This window comes from Neomonachus schauinslandi, chromosome 14 (genome assembly GCF_002201575.2).
Source record: "Neomonachus schauinslandi chromosome 14, ASM220157v2, whole genome shotgun sequence".
NCBI classification, from domain to species: Eukaryota; Metazoa; Chordata; class Mammalia; order Carnivora; family Phocidae; genus Neomonachus; species Neomonachus schauinslandi.
The window spans coordinates 46970317-46994104 of NC_058416.1; the positions used below are offsets into that span (position 1 = coordinate 46970317).

The window sequence follows — 23788 nt, forward strand, 5'->3', positions numbered from 1 at the left end:
AGCTGGAGATAAAAGACTTTTGGCCAGAAGTTATGCTGTCCTGACCTAGGAGATGCTAAAACGTAGAGGCCAAGGTCACAAAAGCCTGGTGAGGGGTTCCTGCAAATGCTGCGCAGATGCCAAGCAGCTTCTTCAATCCTCAGCCTGCAGTGATCACCTTAAAGCCAGACGTTTCAGATGTCCCCCCCCGGGGAGCACCCCCGCATCTCTCCGTGTACCTTGCTCAGGGACGTCTACGGGCCAGAGAGTGACGGCACAGGACCACAACTCCATCAGCTCAGAGTACAAGACAGACAGCAGGAAACATGGAAATGCTGAGTGTGGCACCGCACAGGACGCTGCGAACGCTTGGGGCTTTGTGTGGAGCAGCCACAGTCCCAGGTGGCGGACCGGCAGCTGTTGCGTCCCCGGCCTCCCATCCAGCACTTGGTCCCCATGTCTCTGGCTCAGTCCATGCTCGGAAGGCTCTGGTGTTTCTCCATCCTCGTGCTTTTCAGTGTTTTGACTAAGTGCTCTAATAATAACTTGTTTCTCTAAATATTCAGGTCTAAGGTGGGGAGGAGGGGCTAGGAAGAAAAACAATAGTGTCACCCAATAGTTTCTGATTTTACTCTTTTTCAACATACACTGCTTCCATTTAATTTTCAAGCTAGTTCTATAAATTATATTTCCTGCTACTCTTGGTTTGCTTCATCAATGTCTATCTGTCTTATGTGTATGTTGTATAACCCCAGCTAGACTCTAAATTTCTTAAGGACAGAGACCACGCCTTATTTTGTCCATAGAATTTATTTTATCACTGGCACAGACTCCTCTGCAGGCTCAGTGCGCAGCAATCTTTGAGAGGCACGGTACCTGCTCACGAACTGCTCACGGGAGCTCCCACAATGCCTCAGCGCACAGGGGATGCTCGATTCACGACTGGCTAAATGAAAAAACATCCCTGAGACCCTACATGTCATTAGGCACACTCCTTATTTACACTGTATCAGTATAAACAGTATTTTTGTTTTTTCAATCTTCTTAGGTCTTAAAATCAAAATTATATTCTATATGGGAAAGGAGAGGCAGTTAAAGAGAAATCTATAAGCCCCCATAAAGCTCCCAGGAGAGAGATCTGACAATATACAGTAACACTGCTCCCTTCCACCCAACAATTCCATGTCTAGACATATACCCAGATAACGTTTTGCATGTGTAGGGCGTGTGCAAAGATCTTCACTAAAGCACTGTTAAGGACCGTAAGGAAATGGAACTCATCCATATAGTTATTGGGAATGAATCACTACATCATCTATATATATATATATGACGAAACACTGTTGAACAGTTAAAATGATTATACTTAATTTACATATATAGTAACAGGGGTAGACTTCAAAAATTTAAAAATTGGGTGACAAATGCAAAGTGCACAAGATACTCATAATGGACACTTAAAAACACAAACCTATATGTTGTTTATGGGGAGAGATGTGTAGTAAATGTGTAAATGTGGATGGCAGAGACCCATGACAACTTGAGGACAGTCGAGCTGCCTCTGAGGAGGGAAAGAGGGAAACGGGAATTGGGCTGGAATACAAAGGGGATCCTAACTGTATCTGTCATGTTTTATTTCTCTAAAACAAATCTGAAGTGAATAGGGTGAATATTAATATTTGTTAACTCTGAGTATGAAGGACATCTACATTTTTATAATATGCTGTACTTTTTTGTATGTTTAAAACATTCAGTGATTTAAAAGAGAAAAAGCAATATCATACTTCCATTAAAATTATTAAAAGGTTCAATTTCTCCCCTTGCTAAAAATAACTAAAGCAAACCAGGGAAATAGAAGAGGGAAAAGGTCACTAAGATATTTCACAATTACTAGCTATTCCTAACCTCATAACAAAGGCCAAGATTTTTACTGGACTGTGCATCAGAGAACACGTCGCACCTACATTTGCTCGGTGTCTTTTGAGCTGGCAAAAGCACCCCTGGGTCTTCTGCACTGTTCTACACTGCTAAGCCACTAGTTGGGTGCTTTCTACACTGCTCAGCCATCCACCAGAGCCCCATCAAACACAGGCTCTCTGCAAAGTGGAGCCAAGTGTTCTCCAAAGCCAACAGCCTTCTCTTCCTGTGCTAGCTAATCAATGCTAATCCTGTCATCCAGGGAAATAACCGAGTTTCTGCTATAATGGACTACATGTGCAGGCTGTTTTAGAAGCTACAATTAGCTGTGCTTTTAGCTTTGCTAGAAAGTAGGTGGGCTGATTTTGCAGCAATGATCATTTTAACTGATGGCATCAGGAATCTAAGAAGTCATCAATTATGAAATGACATCTGTAAATCGAAATTTCCTTTTCCAAAAGAATTACTTCTGCTCATCTCTCTGGTAATTCAACAGTCCCTCAGATCCCCCACATTTTTCTTGAACTCAATTCATTTCATTTCGCTACTATATTTAATGAGAATTCCACTAACACCAGTTTTGCACAGTGCTTCCTACAATCTACATTTCCTCTTTGTAACTGCTCTAAACATAATCAGAAATTTAGAATGTAGCCCAGAAAAATATGGTGCTATCATTTCAAACTGATGTCTAAAATTATTGTTTTATATGCATAAGTGCACACAAAATACACACCATAGTAGAAACTCAACCAATATCCACTCACCTAAATCTCCAGATTAACCGATATCAGAGGGAGAAACATGGATGTCCTTCGCCTACTGAACACTCAACCTAGCAGGCTCTTCTCCTGTGCCTACTGAGATTCGCTGGTGACTGTTCCCAAACACATTTGTGCCTACTGATTTTATTACTACAATTATATAATTCATTGTTTACCATGTAAATAGATAAAATAATGGCACGAAAAAGGTATTACATGGATGAAAAATAATTAAATGTTTTGAAAAGACTGATGAAGGCAGATAACTATAAAGGTTCCTCTTGGATTAATGAGTGTGAGAGAACAATCAATTTGTAAAACTAAGGAGCTTCCACCCAGACCGCTTTGGCCCCAGTGTCTGGCTCCACTTTAAAGCCCCGGATATTGAAAATCAGGAATGTATTAGAGGTATGGTTTAGGCAAGAAAGCCAATTTGAAAATCCAGAGCCAACTCACAAAGGAAAGGCCCTGGCCTTACATCGGAAGTCAGAACAAAATGTTTACTCTATGTTTTTCCATTTTTGTAATCCCAAATTGCATAATCAGTAGTAGTCCAATCATGGTGGTAAGAGGCCTCCAATACAGTCAACTAGCTACTTCAAGTCCTTTTTCAATATTCAATACCACATACATTTCTTTTTTTTTTTTTTTTTTAAAGATTTTATTTATTTATTTGAGAGAGAGAGAGAATGAGAGACAGCACGAGAGGGAAGAGGGCAGAGGGGGAAGCAGACCCCCCGCTGAGCAGGGAGCCCGATGTGGGACTCGATCCCGGGACTCCAGGATCATGACCTGAGCCGAAGGCAGTCGTTTAACCAACTGAGCCACCCAGGCGCCCCCAATACCACATACATTTCTTTCCCAAGAGAGTTAAAACACTTGGTGTAACATTTCCCAATTTATGCCACATTGGTAAAGAAACTTATATTACTTCATCTTTCCAAGGTGTTCCTCTTTCTGTATTCCTACTCTTTCAATGGCAGCACCATCTAGCTAATGGCCCCAAACATTCTCAATGTTCTCAACAACCAAAAAACAAACCAGAGCAAGGCAGTCCCATTGTTTATACCTCCTAAAGCCTCTCACCTGTATTTTCACTATCCTGGCAGCCCCCACATGGTCTACGACAACTGCTACCTCACTTGTTTTCTGACCTCCAGATTTAGTGTATACCTTGCCCCCAGAATTAATTTTCTAAAACAAAATCTTGTCACTCTTCTGCTCAAAAACCATCAATGGTTTTTTGGGCAACAGGAGAGGCAGTTAAAGAGAAATCTATAAGACCCCATAAAGCTCCCAGGAGAGCCTTCTGCTCAAAAACCATCAATGGTTTTTTGGGCAATAGGAGAGGCAGTTAAAGAGAAATCTATAAGCCCCCAGAAAGCTCCCAGGAGAGAGATCTGACAAAAGGCAAGGCTAAATTTCCATGGTTCCACCTACTTTACTGGCATCAACCTCCATCATTGCTTTTAATACACGTCTCTATGTGCGGCTAGGGAGCAGCGTGTCCCTGCACATGAAATGTGTGGAGTCAGAGGCTACTCCTCATCCGAGTGCCCCAGGCTACTTCATTCCTTATCCTCAAGGCACCTCCCCTGACACTTTCCTAATTCCAGGGCCCTGGGTTCAAACTCTACTCTGCCAACTGAGCGGGCTTGAAAACCAATCCTTCTGAGCCTCAGTTTCCTCATCTGTAAAAGAGGGGGAAACGGCAGCTTCTATCCCACAGGACAGTAGGGATGACTGAATTAGAACACACAGCGTAGGGCGCCTGGGTGGCTCAGATGGTTAAGCGTCTGCCTTCGGCTCAGGTCATGATCCCAGAGTCCTGGGATCGAGTCCCGCATCGGGCTCCCTGCTCTTTGGGAGCCTGTTTCTCCCTCTGCTTCTCTCTCTCTCTCTCTGTCTCTCGTGAATAAATAAAATCTTTAAAAAAAAAAAAAAATTAAATTAGAACACACAGCGTAGTGCCTAGTTCACTGTAAGTCCTCCATAAGGACTGGTGTCCCTGTTACTATGGGCCCGTCACACTGTGACTGTATTTGGAGACAGGGCTTTTAGAAGGTAATTAAGGCTAAATGAGGTCATGAGAGTAGGGTCCTAATCTGATAAAACTGGTGACCTTGTAAGAGAGAGGGATCTCACTCTCTCTCCACATGTCCTCAGAGAGCAGACCATGCCAGGACAGAGTGAGAAGGTGGTCCATCTGCAGGCTGGCAAGAGAGCCCTAACCAGAACCTGACCATACACCCTGCTCCTGAACTTCCAGCCTCCAGAACAGCGAGAAAATTTCTATTGTTTATGCCACCAGTCTGTGGTATGACAGCCCATGCCGCCTAATATATCTGTTCTCATTTCTAGTTTCATGATGAGACTTCATTTAAAATCAGCTGCTGTATGGATGGATCTTCCTCACCAGAGTGGTACTTCTTTCAGGGCAGAGAATGGGTATTATGTACCTTCGTCTCCTCCCTAGCACCTACCGTGATTTGAACACAGTGGGTATTCAATAAACGTCTGATTTATTAATGAAAATAATGAAGATTTGTTTTATACAAACATTACCCTTCTATAGAACCTGGCGTTGAATTATAAAAGCTAAATGTCATCACTAGATGTGCTTTTGACTATGCAGAGTACATGGATATGCAGTATGGCAAGTGTTGCTTCTTTGTATTTTTACTGGCCTCGAGTGAGGCCCCACCTGCAGGGAAGTCTCTCTATGTAGCCTGAGGAATGAAAAGAAGTTGAATGTCTTTTCTCTTAACCTGACCCATGATGCCTGCCTTCCACAGCTGCACAGCACCACGAAATGCCGTAGTCCCTTTATGACCTCCTTGAAGCACTTCACAGAGCAACCCTGCCACCAACTACACTTTACTACCAACCATACATTTGTACCGAATTTTGTATTTCAAAAATCATGTGCCGTGTCTGAGTGCTAAATGGATAACACCAAGGTGTTACAATAATCCATGAACCCGACACACAATGTCTGATAAACGTGAGCATAAGTGAAAGAAATCCATTCTTATCTAATATATCTTATTCTCCTAGTGAGAGAGTCTTACCTAATTCACCTAGTGAGAGACTTTAGCTCCTAGTAAACCCTGCAACACTCCTTTGCAATAGCCCACACAGATCTACCACAAAGCAGCCACACATTTGAAAGACAGGACCCCAGTGAAACTCATGTTTGAAAATAAGGATCATTCACACAGCATTTAGTGACTAAGCGCCTACTACATGCCAGACATTAGGCTAGGTGCTGGGGATGCAATCGTGAGCAAATCACACAATGTTCTTCCATCCCAAGGAGCATGGTCAAACGGAGGGAAGCGTGATGCTAGGGACTTACACAGCACTGCTTGCTTCACATGCTCATGCAGGATCCCAAAAAGGACCATGCAAGCTGAAACCATGCAAAATTATCTTAATAACTGTGAAAAACTATGATTGTGCTGTGACCTTTAAGTTTTTTTTATCAAAATGAATATTTACCACAAATACTATTCAATGGTTAAAGACTGAACAACATATTCAACATAGTACCAGAAGACATCCAAAATAGGGATAAGTGAAATTATCTCTAGTCACATATGACATGATCTTATGTGTAGAAAATCCCCAAAATACCACAAAAATGTTATAACAAATTCTGCAAAGTATCAGAATACCAAATCAACACATAAAATTCAGTTGCATTTCTATATACTAACAATGAACAATCTGGAAAGGAAATTACAAAAATAATTCTACTTACCATGGCATCAAAAAGAATAAAATATTTAGGAATAAACTTAACCAAGGAGGTCAGGACTTACATACTAAAACCTACAGAACAATCTGAAAGAAACTGAAGACACCAATTAATGGAAAGGTGCCCTGTGTCATGGATTATATTGCTAAGATGTCAATACTACCCAAAGCTATCTACAGATTCAATGGAATCTCTATTAAAATCCCAACAATGTTTTTCGAATAGAAAAATCCATCTTGAAATTCATAAGGAAAAATCAGTGGATCCTGAATAGCCAAAATGATCTTGAAAAAGAATAAAGTTGGAGGTCTCACATTTCTGATTCCAAAACTTACTACAAAGCTACAGTAATCAAAACAGCATGGTACCAGCACAATGACAGACATACAGACGGATGGAATAAAACAGCCCAGAGATAAACCCTCCCATATATGGTCAAATGATTTTCAACAAGGATGACAAGATCATTCAATCAGAAAAGAGTCTTTTCAAGAATCAGTACTGGGAAAAACTAGATATCCACATGCAAAAAAAAAAGTAGTTGAATGGCTTACCTTACACCATACACAAAAATTAACTCAAAATGGACATAAGTTTAAGAGCTAAAACTATAAAACTCTTAGAAGAAAAACACTGGGAAAAGCTTCATGTCATTAGATTTGGCAAGGATTTTGGGATGGACAGCAAAAGCACAGATGATTAAAGAAAAAATAAACTGGACTATGCCAAAATTAAACATTCCTCCATCAAAGGCCACTATCAACAGAGGGAAAAGACAACTGTGACCCACTGATTAGGAGAAAATATGCGCAAATCATAGCTGATAAGGATTAACATCCTGAATATATAAAGAATTCCTATAATTCAACAAGAAAACCAAACAGCTGGATTAAAAATGGGCAAAGGACTTGAATAGATATTTCTCCAAAGTTGTACAAGTGACCAACAGCGCTTGAAAAGAAGCTCAACATCAGAATCATTAGGGAAATGCAAATCCAAGCTATAATGAGATACCACCTTACACCCATTAAGATGGCTATTACGAAAAAAAGAAAGAACAAACATTGGCAAAGATGCAGAGAAAATTAGAGTCCTTGGGCACTGTTGGTAGGGATGTAAAATGGTGCAGCCACCATGAAAAACAGCATGGTAGCTCCAAGAAATAGAATTATCATATGATCCAGAAATTCTACTTCTGGGTCCATACCCTAAAGAACAAATTAGGACCTCAAATGGATGTCTGTACGCCCATATTTTAGCAGCATTATTCACGATAATCAACAGGTAGAGGCAGCCCAAGTGTCCATCAATGGATGAATGGATACACAAAATGTGGTACATACATAAGACATATGTATATACAAGATGTAGTACATACATACAACAGAATATTATTCAGCCTTAAAAAGGAAATTCTGATGCTGCAACATGGAGGACCCTTGAGGATATTATGCTAAGTGAAATAAGCCAGTCACAAAAGGACAAATACTGTATGATTCCATTTATACAAGGTACCTAGAGTAGTCAAATTCAGGGAGACAAGAAGTAGAATGGTGGGTGCCAGGGGTGAGGGGAGAAAGGAACAGGGAGTTAGTGTTCAGTGGATATAGAGTTTCAGCTTAGAAGATGAAAAATGTTCTGGAGACGGACTGTGGTTACAGTTGTACAACATAACTGTACTTAATACCACTAAGCTGTACACTTAAAGATGGTTAAAATGGTATTTTTTCCTGTTTTAGAATTAAAGAATAATTTTAAATATTTTGTTACAAATATATACAGAAATGAAAAAAACAGTAAAACTCATTTAATAGGCTATAAATTACTTCTTTGTAAAAACCTATCGAGAATATTTGAACAGCACTTGCCTTCTTGTCATGTAACTTATGATGCACATCGAGCATCTTTGCTATGCCTTAATTGTTATACTTCTTACTAAGTGTGAATCAACGTCCAACATTTTAGTCTTTGTTGTGAAATACCTGGCCTTTAATGTGAAATTTTTTGCCTGCATCACCAACTCTGGGACATCATCTTTTTCCTTACATCACTTTCCTCCTTTATGTCGATAAGAATGCCTTCACTAGGGGCGCCTGGGTGGCTCAGTTGGTTAAGCATCTGCCTTCAGCTCAGGTCATGATCCCAGGGTCCTGGGATAAGCTCCTTGTCGGGCTCTCTGCTCAGCTTCTCCCTCTCCCTCTTTGTCCCTCCCCATAGCTCATGCTCTATCTCTAATAAATAAATAAAATCTTAAAAAAAAAAAAAAAAGAATGCCTTCACTAGGCACCCATGGCTGCACGTGTCATTTTTTTTTTTTTTTTTTTATCATCTCTTGAAAGGTGGCTGGGACATTCTCACATTAGCTTTTCCTTCTATAGCTCCATTTGTGCTTGATTCACTTTTCAACTCCAACATTACCACTTTTTGTTGCCCCTTCATCTTTGTTGGCCAATTCCCTCTTCTGGTTATCCATTTTAGTAAAATGTCCCGTGGGTTTATCGTTATGAGACAGAGAGTCCACACAAGGACACGCTTTGTGGTCTGTGTGGGAGCCGAAGAGAAGCACGGTGATCAATCAGAGGCAGACTCTGAGAGAAGTGACACAGTCACTGATCATGATGTGTGTCTGTCACACCTGTGGTGACTGGCGGGCTGCCCACCTAGCAGCTCGCAAACACCTCCACTCAGGGTTCAAACACAGGTGTAACCGAAACGTGAACCCTGCTACCTGGTCTTCTTTAACTCAACTCTGGTAGCTGAAACCCATGCATATCAGAACCAAGCAAGGCAAATGCTAACTGTATAATTACAAGCCGAGATAAGAAGACCAGAGGAAAGGAACAGGATTCCTAGAGAAACTGAGAATCTGAAAGACGACGACGGTGGTTAAAGGTCAAAGAGTAAGGAAAGAGCGCAACAATGTAAGAGAAGGCTGTAAGAGGATACAACTGGCCAAAGTACTGATACTTTAAATGAAGGTTAATATAGATTCTAAAGCTTAAGACCAAAATCACTGTCAATTTAAAGCTATTTTACTTTTCCATTTTTATATAAAGCGTCATATGAAAAAAGCAGCTACAAGTCTACTTTACAGTATGAGCTTCCTTGGCTTTGTACAGCTATAGCCTATAAGGAACACAATGAAATTATTTTAAAATATAAGAAAATAAAAAGATAAGTCTGTAGATGGTCAAGGGACAAACCACACAGAGCCAAGCCACACCACAGGGTTCCTGTCAGAGGTTCTGCTCCTGATCCTGAGGGTAGTGGTAGGCTGTCCTAGTTTCCTGGGGTTGCTGTAACAAATCACCACAAACTTGGTGGCTTAAAAAGAATTTCTCTCTCCCAGTTCTGGAGGCCCGAAGCCTGAACTCAGTTCCACTGGGCTGAACTAAGCTGGTGGCAGGGCTGCACCCTCCCCACCCCAGAGGCTTTAGGGGAGAGAATCCATTCCCTGACTACTCCAGTTTCTGGTGACAGCTGCATTCCTGGGCTTAGGGCAGCCACCAACTCCAATCTTAAGACCAGCATCTCCAAATTTTTCTCTCTGCTCCGTTTTCATTCCACCTTCTGCGTATAAAATCTCCCCTTGCCTCCCTCTTACAAGGATATGCGTGAGTGCATTGATGTAATCTGGATGATCTTCCCATCTTAAATCTTTAACTTCATCACACCTGCAAAGACTTTTTCTTGGAGGCTGCTAGATAAGGTAACACTCTGAGGTTCCAGGGATTCAGACATGGGTATTCTTTTTTTTCCTTTTTTTAATTTAAATTCAGTTAATTAACATATAATGTATTGTTGGTTTCAGAGGTAGAGGTCAGTGATTCATTAGTCTTATATAATAACCAGGGCTCATTATATCACATGCCCTCCTTAATAAGACCTGGGTATTCTTTTGGGGGACCATTTTTCAGAGGCAACATAGTTAGACTCACACATTGAAAAACCACCATGGTGGGGGTGGACGAGGAACAGGGGATATAATGAAGACAGCTGGGCTACTAGTGATCTAAGTCAGAGATGGCTTGGACTAACTAGGTGGTGGTGGAGGGGGGATGAAGAGAAGTGAATGGAGATACTCAGACTAGAAGGTGAGGGAGGTGTCAAGAGGGCCTCCTAGACTTCTGGCATGCATAACCTTGTTTCAAGTGGTGCCATGCGCTGAGCCTGGGAGCACCAGAAGGCCGAATGTGCAGGAGACCATCAAACTAAACAAGGGACCTGCAATAGTGCTGGGTAATGCTAAACAGAACAAGACCGTTTCTTCTGGAGGAAGCAAGGAAATAGCATACTCTGGGGATGGGGCCACCATCTTCCACTCACAATCTTCTTAACTTGGGTTCCGTAAGCCTTCAAGTTGTCACATGCAAAGTGATAACACTACTACTTATCCTCAGGGCCCTGGAGAGAATTGGGATTAAGGAAGAAATGCACAGGACACAGTGCACATTAACAGTAAGCATTGATTACACACTTGATTACCATTGACTGATTACCACTTGATTACCATTCACTGTCGCTCTTTGCCTGCACGGTAGTAATGCATAGACCAAGACCTGTATGATTACAAGATTGTAATATGTCTAACTTTATTCCAATTCCTCTCTAGCCTTGCTAATTCATATTCATTTATTGCTCAAGGCCTGAAGCTCATTTAGAGTTACTGATACATTCTGAAAATAACTCTTCAGGCTAAATAAAGTCAACTTTTTTTAGTTTTCCTAATTCTGTCATTAATGTGTATCAAATATCTTCCTAACTCATTAGCATTAGTCCCTTCTCTATCTCAAATAAATAACTCAATCATCTCCATGCTCTACCAATAGAGATCACCCAGACACATTTTATCAATTACCTAAAAAGCCTTTCCAACCAATCCTTCAACAGGGGTTATTTGTAAAGTAACAAAATTGCTTAACATGTTTTATTTTCTCATCTTTAAGTCATAATACGGTCCCTTCATTATGTGCGGCAATAATCTACAAACTGCATGAATACTTTAATTGAAGATTAAACACACTCAGCTGTTCATACAAGCAGTTCAAATACTATTTTACATACCGTTAAGAGAGTTCAAAGTGAAACTAGAGACTTATTTTTCATAAAAAAGTTTTAGTAAATAGTTCTTAGTACACAACTCTGACCTTTATATGGAAGTGTGGGCCTCTCACCAAGGCACCTATATTTTCCTTTAGTTTTTAGTAGAGCCATAGGTCAAGAAAATTTCATTTGTGTTTTCTTCATCATTCCTAAGCATCCTTAACTATAAATTTAGGCTTGCACAGAAAGCTGTCCGATGAGGTCTGGTTTTATTTTACACAGATAAAACTCAACATTCTTCTGTTAAAGAGAAAAGCTCACAGTTTCAAGTTAGACGCAACTGCTCTCTGTTATCAGCCAAGCCCACATCTGAGATACCACACAAGGGCTACGGAGAAACACACAAACCATTCTCTTATTTCTTGCCATTTTTATAATAGCAATGTCACCAGAACAATAATCTCTAAGAATTCCAACATGACTGGTCTTGACACTTGGCTAAACGACTTTAGACAGCCATTTCCCCTCTCCCATGGCCCTTTTTTTTTCTGTGCTACTTCAAGAGGAATAATTCCTAGCTCAATGTGTAATTTTGATAATTCAAAGTAACGAGCGTCTCGTCAATCATCAGTCCGAAAACCATTTGGATCTACGTGGTTGACCGCTGAAGCAAATGGCATTCCAGATAGAAACAAAACTTTCCCGGGAAATTAAACTGACACAGACTTTGCTAAAATGTGGAGGAAAGGGAGAAACCCAATTACTCCAACAATTGCAGGGCTACAAAAAAGCAGCCCCATTCTCACCTTGAACAGTTCAAGAGTCACAAGTATGCAGGTGAATTCAACCTGTTTCTTATAGACATAAAGAAGAGGGCAAGCATGATTTACAAGATGCAAAGGTAAAGTCTTTTGTTGCACCAGAATTCAACTGACAATACATAACTTGAGATTTTGCAATTCACTGCTCAGAATGGGGAGGGGGGGGAACCACTTGAAGGCTTGACAGGGACTCATTATACTGGGAACAATCCTAAAGAGGTCATGCAGCATGAGCTTAGTTTAATCCAATTGTTTCTCAAAACCTGAATCTCCGTTATTTAGCAAGTTAAACTTGGATTCAGATACAAAACACCATTTTCCCTCATTTCCTGGCCTGTTATGATAGCACAATTTTTACTTGCGATAAAGAGAAAACGATACAAACGTTTAAAAATCTGTTTATCTGGTGACGGTTACTTTACGGATGAATAATCTACATGAAGTAAAACCTGGAGGGCTGCTGCAGAGGAGGCACGAAAGCACAATGCCAAGGCACAAGGCCTCAATCTCGACGGCAAGAAGGCTGAAGCAGGAAAGGCAGCAGATCATGCCGTGAACTGTCAGGGCTCGGAGACAGACGCATCATGCCCGGACTCCTGGTTTCCCCGAGCCAAGCCCAGCGAGGAACAGGAGGGTACGATCGAGCATGTACGAACAGGTTGAACCAAAATGTATTATGCGATGCAGCTGACGTCATGGTTGAGGGTGGGACCAGGGAGAACTCTTCATCTGTGTATCGAGGCACCCTATCTAAATGGCATACCACTAAATGGTATGTGTGGGTGTTTCCTACTCGCTACTTCTAAGTACAATGGGACAGAAAATCGTCATGAAGCATTCTGCTGTATTTCCTCCCACTTTAGAGGAATCACTTTTATGGTTTCCTTGGTTATGAAACTTTGGGGTAACTGCATCCTGACTCCTGGGGATTTGGCGCGCGCGCACGCGTGCGTGCGTCCTACTTAGCAAAAAGCCTGCTCACTTCCTGGGAAGGATGTGAACCACGAGCCGGTTTAGACCTGGAGATTTACCGTTAGGAAGACCTGGTTGGGGACAGGGCAGAGAGAGTAGGGCTCTGAAATAAAGTCACCTGAGGCTGGAAAGACACAGGTCCTGCAAGCTGGCCCCACCGTTAAGGGGTTCCTGGGGTTCTGCATACCCACATGGTGAGAGACAGAAGAACCAGTGCTAAGATCCATTCCTGGAGCTCTCTGGGCCCTAGAAACAGGCGTGTGTGTGTGCGTGTGCGAGTGAGCTGGAAAAGCCGGTGTGTAGGAGCAGTCACCCCAGGGGCCCAGCAGTGGAGGAACCCCACCCCTGGGCTCTGCCCTGATGCCCGTGGTCGCAGAGGCAATGGAGGCCCCGCCTTCACCACACCCCTCCAGCGGCAGCCATGCCAGCCCGGGCAGCCCCTCTCCTGCTGTCACCCCTGAGCTGCTCCCGGCAGCCCCAGGATTCCAGCTGCAGAGCCCAAACCTTGTCTTGAGCCTCACGCCCCCCCGCCCCGAGCTCAGTGCCTCTCCATGGAGGGGTTCTGGAAATCCGCGGGGCCACCTGGGCATGCCACGATGACAGGAGTGCAAGGGGCCATGGACGTGAGGCGGCCAGCAACGTGGGACAGTCCTGCATAGCGTGCCATGTCCTGCACAACTTCTGAACCCTACTTCCATCGGCACAAGAAGTACGAAGTCATGCCAGCGCTGTTTAAATATACCCTTTACTGAGATTCGTTCACAATTTTAGAGAATTATGTCACCAGCAGCAGCACTGCGTGCAGCACTGGGCCTGCCAGCCCGCGACAGCTACCCCAGCCTGCGTGCGTAGCTACCGCAGGCCAAAATGGAGCAGGGATTCCGAACGCTCCTGTAAGCACACCAAAGCCAAACACTCCTGAAGAGCCAGGAAATCCCGGATACCAGTTATTTTCATTAATATATTTCATTTTTGCCATCCTATATTAAGAATTTGTCACACACTGAGATTTATCACAAAGACCACATACAGAAACGATTTGGGGTTTTATCTTTATTTTTCCATCCTACTGATACTGTCCTCAGGGGATGCCCATCACCCCCACCCCAATTTCCCTGTAAGCTTTATAAATTCATCCTCTAATCCTAGACTTCTGTTAAAGGTTTTGGTCTCCCAAGTACTTGGCTTGGTGAGGGATTTAAAGATGGGAGACCTATTTCCTAAGACACGTTGTCAGCACGCATCCCAGGTCCTAATGCAGGAAACTAATTATTCCAATGCTACCCTGATACAGGCAGCCTGGCTCATTGCAAAAATGTCACCCTTCCTCGTTTGATCGACTTCAACAGTGTTTGGCCTTGGCATATTATCCCTATTTCCAATTAAAGTATTTCCCCACTTTCTCTTAACATAGAGAAGTCTGGTCTGTTACTTCTTTTACTACAAAGTGCACCTACTCTCTCATTTTTCTACTTTGGAATAGGTTCTGATCTTTTCTTAAATCCAAATGTATTCATTACACACACATGCCAGCACCTAACTACTTTATCATCTGATGAAGGAATAGTGAGCATTTACATTTTGAAACATATGTAGTTTTTTTATAAATTTCTTTTTACTTCTCCCTTATAATATGAACCTTTAGACTTTTTGTGAGCAGGTTATGTCACCTATGAATTTATTTTAGGATCATAGGAGGGGAATGACAGATTTTTTATAAAAAGAAAGCATGAGATCTGATACAGTTGAGAGCCCCTGCTCTAGAAAGTTTCCCTTCCCATCCACCAAGTTCTTCCAAAGACAGTTCCTTCCTGAAATTCAGGACAGGGATTTTGGAGTAGGGAAGCTAGATTTCTGCCTTCTCACGCCAGAGGCAAATAACACCAGCACATGTCATGCCACCACCACCCAGGGGTAGCCCGGAGCCTTGCAGGTGGACTGATAAAAGACCAAAAAGACTGGCCAGTTAGGGTAGGCCGCCTCTCAACCACACACAACACGGAGCAGGGGACAGCGCACTCAAAGGACTGTGATCCCCAGAGCTGCCACTGCTGGGGCCAGGCACAGCTGAGACCCGTGGCCACTTCAGAAGCAGCAGACTTCATCAGAGCACTCCGCACTCCCTTTGATGGCACCTGTCAGGACTAGCGTGTGCTCAGTGGCAGCTTTGCTCCCCACTGCCCCACACTAAGCACTGGGCAGCCTGGATGCACCGAAGGGAAGAGGCTGAAAGCCCAGACAGGAGTTCTGAGAAGCAGAGCGTCAATTGAGGAGGCATGCAGGAGCACCTCCATGGGTCAAGAGACATGCCTGGTGCACATCAGTACAGGGAGCGGGGATGAATAATCAAGCTTTCAGAGCTCCTAAAGGACACTGCCCCTGGGCTATACTTGCCAACTGGCAAATAAAGGGGTGTTGATATGCCCCTAAGACCTCTTGGACCTCACGCTACTCCAGCGACCTCAGGAAAGCCAGGAACCCCTGATCAGGAAGTCCACCTATCTCTACAATCTCAGCTTGCTCATACAGACAGGCAGCTGTGTAAACAACGTGCAGACATCACCAGTGCTGGAGAAAGGGACAGAAAGAGCCTGCAGGGCCACTGAGGCCTCCTACCACCTTGGATAAGTCAGAACAAGTTAGCTGATACAAAATACCCCAGCACGACGAGTGGGGAGGGGACAGACACTGTGTAGGGGTTTTCCCCATAATAACAGATCATCTTCCTGTAAGACAGGAGTAACTACCTGTTGTGTATATATATATTTCTTGTGTTCTGAAATCCTTGAGCAAGAAGGAAGAGATGGAGAAAGCAACCCCAGCTGAGGAAAAGGACTGAGACAGCAAATCATCATCCACCTTCACACATGAAAAAATAAAAGCCCCTATTTCAATCTCCAAATCAGTTGCCAAGAAGTCAGGACTTTCTCTTCTGAGGCAGCAAATTTATGGATAGTTTTATACAAAAATGTTTTTGTAACTATGTATGGTGAGGGATATCAACTAGACTTATTGTAGTGATTATTTCACAACAGATGCGAATCATTTAGGTTGCATACCTGCAACTAACATCTGTCAATTACATCTCAATAAAAGAAAAAAAAACCAAAAACCAGACATGCAGGCAAAGTCACGGACTCAAAAACTGGAATGCATTTCCCCCATTAAAAAAGGCTTTCAGTGGTGACTATGTTCCCAGGCTTGCCCACAAAGGCAATTCAATCTCAAATTGGACCTATGTATGGGTTGAAAGCTTACTAAGAATTCGGGGAATAGAGTAAGTGGTGGAAAAGGTATAAGACAGAGTTGAGTCCCCCCCCCCCTGCCAACCACAGCCCTGGCACTAGGCAGTTTTGAAATAACAGGAAAATTCTTTGCTGCACAGCCATCTACTTTCTGTACGTTGTTTATACTCTTCTCAAGCCCTTCTCAGCATTAGCCTTTCGAAAGTCCCACTGCAGTTGCTGGGGAAGGAGGAGAGTGACCCTGGCAAAGGAGCCTGGGGTGCAAAAAATGGAGCTAAAACAACCTGAGCAAAAAGGTCTAGGCCCCTGAGATATGATGATGTGTTTGGGGATCTCCAAGTGGTTTCATGTAACTAGAACAGGAAGTGTTCTACACTTCAGTTTTCTTGCTCTCTTCCTTTGTGTTTTCTTACCTTCACCAAACCTTCGTTTCACCCAGTACAAGTCCTCTAACTAGTTAGGGTAGTGACGAAGGCAATCTTCCAGAACTTGTTAATGCGGCATGCAGGACTCAGAGCACACAGATTCTTTAAGGGTTCACATCTTTAACTTTGTGTGCTTTCGGGTGCATGCACACACGCGCGCGCACACACACACACACACACCTGCAGTATATTCATTTTTTTCCTGTTAATTTGCCATAAACTCTCCCATTAGTCTACAAGCAGTTGCATTTTTAAGAATCTCGATTAAACAAAATGAATCTTTAATGAATATTCAATCGGGACCTTTCCAGAAAGCACAATAATTGGGGAAAAAAAATATATGAGCTTTTTTCTTTTTTAAACAAACGTGGCCCTAAGTTGAGAAGGATAGAAAAAGGCAACAAAGGAGTTTCCTGTCTTTACTGCCAGTTCCCTTACACCATTTCTGCTTTTCATCGCTTCTCCTTTTCTTCCATTTCTGCATCTATGGACTTTCCATAAACTCCAGCAGCAAGACACAGGCATGCTGCTGTCTGGGAACAGCCATATCGTAGAGAAAACACAGGTGTCCTACCAGCTCTTCCCGTCCTCTAAAGTACCTGCCACAGCTTTTGGCAAAGAGGCTCAGGCACCTACTGGCCCAGGTCTTGTGCACAGGCCTTTTGAGTTTTTCCAGACAGAACTCTGGTTTGTACCAGGGGCCAGTAATTTTTTTTTCTGTGAAGGACCAGAGAGTAAATATTTTAGGCTTTGTAGGCCACATGGTCTCTCAGCTATTCATTACTGTTGCTGTATCATGCAACAGCCACAGAAAAGACATAATCAAGCAAGAGTGCCTGTGTCCCAATAAAACTTTATTTACAAAAACAGACAGCTGGCCAGATTTGGCCCGTAGGCCACCATTTGCAATCCCTGGATTATACTGAGCCACCTCTATGACAAGACTGGCTTGTAATCAACATGTTCACAAATAAGACACAGGTAATAAGGCCTTGTCATATGTACCATAAATTGTGTTAAATAATTTAGGATCCATACTTGCATTTTAAACCTGAACATATTACCTACCATGAATTTTTCTTGCCTTTTGTTAATAAATTTTTGCCACTTTTATAATTTAAAATAGAAAAGAAAAACAATCCATAACACCAACTATTTACTAGTTCTATAGCAAATCCATATTTATTTATGCATATTTATCAATGAACATTCTTTATAACCACTATATGCTTCTTGTTTTAGAGGACAATGGTTTTTTAATATGACTTTTTAATAACACCTACAGCCAAAAATTGGTGGTAGTGTTGGCAGGGGAAGAACTGCAGATATTTTAAGGTCAGAAAGAACACAAGGAGTTAAAGCAGGAGGAGATGATGGTGGCACCAAGGAGAGGAGGGAGATAAATGTCCAGTCCGGGAAAGAAGAACAACAAATTTCATTCTGGCCAAGAACTCCAAATGTCTCCTGTCTTCCTCCTAGCTTAATGTGCTTCACCTCTCCGGATAGTTCTCCAATTAAAAAAGTAATATCACATGCCAAAAAGAGAAAAAGGCACCAAGAGTCAATTATGGCCGTGAGGGCCACGGTGAGGAACACGGTGGTCATACAACATGAGTTGACTGGATGACCAGCAGCAAAGTAACCCCGAAAAGTTGCACTGACTCACAGGAAATGCAGACTGACCAGTGATCCGCGAAAATGCCAAGTGCGGAATCAGCCAACCAATGGGACAACCTAATCACATTGATCAGCTTGCTGTGCTCACCCATTTCCAGCCCCCTGCCAACGCCCCCCCCCCCATGATGCTCAGACAGCATTTCCTCCACTAAAGTTTCCTTCCCGCTGAGTTACACTCCAGCTGCTCTCCACTCCCATAGGTCAGAGCGCGCCCTGGGCACGTCTCCCATTCGCCACACCGCTGTCAACTGTACCTACACCACAACACCTAAAATCTAGGGCCTGTTCCTTGTGCACATAACTAGCCCCTATTTTATCGTGTGTCTGAGTACCTAAATCTCGGAGTCTCCGTCACACACGTGAACATCAGTTAAGAGTGCGGGGGGGGGGGGGGGGGGGGGGGGGGGGGGGGGGGGGGGGGACGCGCAGAGGGGGAGTGAGCTCAGCTGCATTAGATCACGAAGCCCAAAGGCCAACAATAGGAATTTGATTTCGGGCAGTCAGTCTCATGAAGGTGCAAAGTTGTGTCCTCAGGCTCAAAGCAGAAAGCCCCCACAGCAGCATCCATCTGTCTCAACCTCTGGGAACACATCCCCAAGTGCATGATGGGGTCTCAGCACCAAGAATAGGGCACCTTGTTACATTATTACTACAGTTACAATACAAGTGAGTTATATTCTGAAAATCCCAACTAAGGAGCCTCTTACAGCTCAAAAGAAAGACTCTACTGTGCATATATTTCTAATTCCTATATGTCATATCTAAATTACACAATCCAGGCTTTCCATTAATTCAGAATGGCCTTCATGATAGGTTTCTATGAAGTAACCATTTCTCCTCATTCCATAGCTGTCCATGAAACTTATCATGCTAATAAGGTGGCATGAGAAAATGATCTTCTTGCTTTAATAAAGATGTCATTGTTACACTAGATGCAAAATATGTTTCTTTTGTTAAACTATGAGGATAAGCTTCTGGAAGGTTTACTAGTAGGGAAAGGATGGTCTTCTGTGACAAAACAATCCTAAGAAAGGAGAAAACCAAATAGCTTTCTCTTCCATAAACAGAGTAGAGGTGTTCCTGGAGTACTTATAATAAAGTCACTAAGTTTTCCAGCAGACCATTCAACTCTGGAACAGAAGACACATTTCCCAATACATAAGAGGATCTAAATCTTTCATACACCCTCTGTGAGGCTAACCTTAAATATAAAAGCTACCTGCGGGGCGCCTGGGTGGCTCAGTCGTTAAGCATCTGCCTTTGGCTCAGGTCATGGTCCCAGGGTCCTGGGATCGAGTCCCTCATTGGGCTCCTTGCTCCGTGGGAGGCCTGCTTCTCCCTCTCCCACCCCCTGCTTGTGTTCCCTCTCTTGCTGTGTCTCTGTCAAATAAATAATTCTAAAAAAAAAATATATATATATATATAAAAGCTACCTGCACACAGGATGTTTCTTCCTTCTACTCAAACTATGCCATCAAGAAGAAAGCACACTAGTGCGGAAGGCATCAAGTATAAAGCTAGCTAGCGTTTACTGAGGGCTTACATTGTGCCAGCTACCATGGATTATTTCTTTGAATCCTAACAACCACATTATGATGTACACTACTCCCATTTTATAAGCGAGGAAGCAAATTTTGAGTAACCAAAGTCAGCAGCTACAAAAAGTGGCAAAACTACAACTGTAACCCTGGTTACGGGATTCTGGTCCACAACCACACATCTACACAAGTATGTTTGCCAAAATATGGATCAGCAGCACATTGGGAGGTGGCAAGAATGCAAGGCCATCCCACATCATGGACAAATTAGAGGGGTCAAGGGAAAGCTCACGGCAAAATGCTACCACTGTCTACACCTTTAAAAAGTTTAAATTACTAGAAAATAAGATCAGAAGGCAAATCACAAAATACAGTTGACCCTTGAACAGTATGAGGGTCAGGGGCACCAACCATATATAAGTTTTGACTCCCCAAAAACTTAACTGCTAGTAACAAACTGTTGACCAGAAGCCTTATTGATAGTATTTTGTTTGCTGTATTACATACTGTATTCCTATAATAAAGGAAACTAGAAGAAAAATTCTTAAGAAAATCACAAGGAAGGGACGCCTGGGTGGCTCCGTCGGTTAAGCGTCTGCCTTCGGCTCAGGTCATGATCCCAGAGGTCCTGGGATCGAGTCCCCCATCAGGCTCCCTGCTCAGCGTGGAGCCTGCTTCTCCCTCTGCCTGCCGCTCTCCCTGCTTATGCTCTCTGACAAAGAAAATCTTAAAAAAAAAAAAAAAAAAACACAAGGAAGCAAAAATACATTTACAGTACTATTAAAAAATACATGTGGAAGTAGATCCATGCAGTTCAAACCCATGTTGGCCAAGGGTCAACTGTATAATAATTTTAGTGAGGCAGCAGAATGAGATAATGAAAAGAGCCCTGATTTAGAACCACTACGCTTGTGTCCTGGTCCAAGCTAAACACGGAGACTCAAGCCCCTCATGATAAAATTGTCATGATAAAAATACAGCTCACCCTTTTGTTGTCACCAGAATAGTGAGAATATAAGCGAGAATATGCCGGCACTGTGCCTGGCAGAAAACAGATACTACAATAGTTTCATCTTTTATTTCAAAACACAAGTAGGGGCGCCTGTGGGGGGGCTCAGTCGGTTGAGTGGGGAACTCTTGATTTCAGCTCAGGCTATGATCTCAGGGTTGTGGGGCTGAGCCCTGTGTCTTGGGTGCCCTGGCTCAGTGGGGAGTCTGCTTCTTTCCTTCTCCCTCTGCGCCTCCCCCTGCCTGTCCGCTCTAAAATAAAATGAATCTCAAACACACACACACACAAAGACAGCTCCTGTCTATATACTGTAAATCCTCCCTGGACACCTCCCCCTCCTCTACCCTCAACACACTCACCCACAGAGAAACTCCTTTTTAGGTGCATCAGTTTCTCTGAGAAAATAACTGTATCACTCATAATCTGCCTTCTTTTAACGGCACATAAAATAGTCTAGATAACAGTATTTCTGCCTTATTTCATGCTTTCAATATACAGAAACAAGGTGCTATTTAAGTACATGAAAGCAGTTTAGAAAAAAATGTTAAAACAAGTAAGATAACATTTCAAAAGCAAGAAGTATTGAAATAGGCAAGCACAGTATCTTGAGTCAAAGAGTAAATTTAATTTGACTCAGGTTTTCTCCAGCCTTCTCTCTCATACAACACAACTGGTAATCTTAAAAAAAAAAAAAAAAAAAATCAGAGCACTGTACCAAACACTCACATGTGGTTTTTTCAAGAAGTACATTCTCAGACTGAAATCAGCCTGGTAGCCTTTAAAAATAAAATGGCCTGAGTAAAGCTAAGATGTTTCCACTTTGGTTTTTTTTTTTTTTTAAACAAAAAACTGACTTAAGAGTAAATGGTCTTTAGTGAAGAGTTCATAGTTGAGTGGGATACTCGCTTTGCCATTAAAAAGTGAAAGCTCCAACCGTAGAACCACCAATCTTTGAAGTCAGAAAACGAAACGCATCTGTCTCTACCTCCCCTATCCCTCCTCTCATTTCCTTACAGACCATGGCTCATAATCACAGGTACACAACGGTCCCTTCATTCCTACCAAACCACCCAGGTCTGAAAAAGTGTGAAGCATCTGTCCCTTAAACACCTACAGGGAAGTTGCTAATCAACATCCTTGAGACTCAACACTGGAAGGGCAAATCACAAACTTGTTTCCTAAACCAGAAAGCAGATGCTTCTGGTCCCCAGTGAAACTGAAGGCTCCTCCCACTCACAGAACGATAACGGGTTTGAGTTCTTTTGATTCATTTTTTTAGAAGACGAATTTTTTAAAAGCAACTAACTGAGCACACGTGTTCTCCCTTCCACCCTTACATGTATTTACAATCCCTCCATTTTCTTCTTCAAGTTAGAGAAGTCCATAATAAGTACACTCGCTTGAAAGGCATTAGGAACTCATTTTGAGGACTGAGGTCTAGAAGACAGGCAGAGAGAGGTGAGCAAGCCGAGTTCGGTTGAGTTTTCTTTTTCATTCCCGCACTAGCAGGCAATTACGCATATGTGTTTTCAAACAAGAAAAGCGTTTGGAACGCACAACGATGCAAAGTAACGCGAGGCACAAGAAAAGGGCACGATGCAGCTGGCGTGCTCTGTGTCACAAAGGCGGCTCGGGCACAGCACTGAGAGTCTGAGGCTCCCAGCTGCCTCCCATCGCATCCGGTCCCAGGTCCCAAAACCAACGGGCTCGGGACCCGTGAGAGAGAAGCCGACAAGCACTGGGCGCCCCTCTCGAGGGCGGGGGGGGGTGGGGCGAGAAAGTGACGGGAGACTGCGGGAGCGCGGGGAGGACAGGTGGCGGGTCCCGCGGGGCGAAAGGACAACGGAACGGGGGTGGAAGGGGGCGATGTGACAAAGGCGCAGAAGCGCCGGTTGCAGCGCAGGCCGAGGGTGGCGACCTGGTCACCGGGGCCGGGGATTAGTGACCCACGGGAGGGGGAGGAGGCTTCTGGGGCCCGCGGCAGATCGCGGCGCGTGAGCCGGCCCGGAGGGGCGCGTGGCCCGGGCGGGGGAGCAGGGCGCGTCAGTCACCTGTATTGTTTGAAAAGCTGGTCCGACTCCCTGAAGCCGTTGTTGAGCAGCATGTTGATGCCAGCCAGGGCCAGCTCCGCGTCCTGCAGGGGTGCTGCCGTCGCCGCCGCCACGGTCGAGTCTCCGTCGTCCTGCCGCCGCGGCCGCTGCTGCTCCGAGCCCGCCATGGGCGCGCGAGGCTGTGCGCAGGGCCGAGGCGAGGTGGGGCGACAGCTGCTGCGGCCCCGGCGCGCCCGCAGCCCGGCTCTACCTGCCCGGAGCGGCGCGCAGCCGAGCGGGGCGGGGGAGGGGCGGCGCGCGGCTGGGCGGGCCGGGGCGGGCCGGGGGGAGGAGCCGGGCCGGCTGCAGCGCGGCGGGGGACGTGAGCGCCCAGGCCGCCACCTCCCGCCGCGGGAATTACTCAGCAGCCGCCCGCCCGCCGGCTCCTCCCGCTCCCTCCGAGACGCTCCCCTCGCGCGGGCACCCAAGTGGAATCCGTTTCCGGGTGTCTCTCACCCCGCCAAGCCAGGGCCCGAGCGGCCGCCGCCCCTGCTTCCTGCAGCCTCCGCGCGCCGCCCGGGTCCCTCCCGGCCCGGGTCCCCACCCCG

General features: G+C 44.1%; 1 protein-coding gene across 1 annotated transcript in view; it reads right to left on the reverse strand.

The window, feature by feature from the left end:
- Positions 1-23470, reverse strand: part of TTC39C (tetratricopeptide repeat domain 39C) — a 103033-nt gene extending 79563 nt beyond the window's left edge. Inside the window, exon 1 of the mRNA XM_021686257.1 lies at positions 23202-23470. Within this exon, the coding sequence (XP_021541932.1) occupies positions 23202-23368 (167 nt within the window). The 5' untranslated portion in view covers positions 23369-23470. The remainder of the gene's footprint in view (positions 1-23201) is intronic.
- Between the last annotated feature and the right edge of the window lie 318 nt (positions 23471-23788).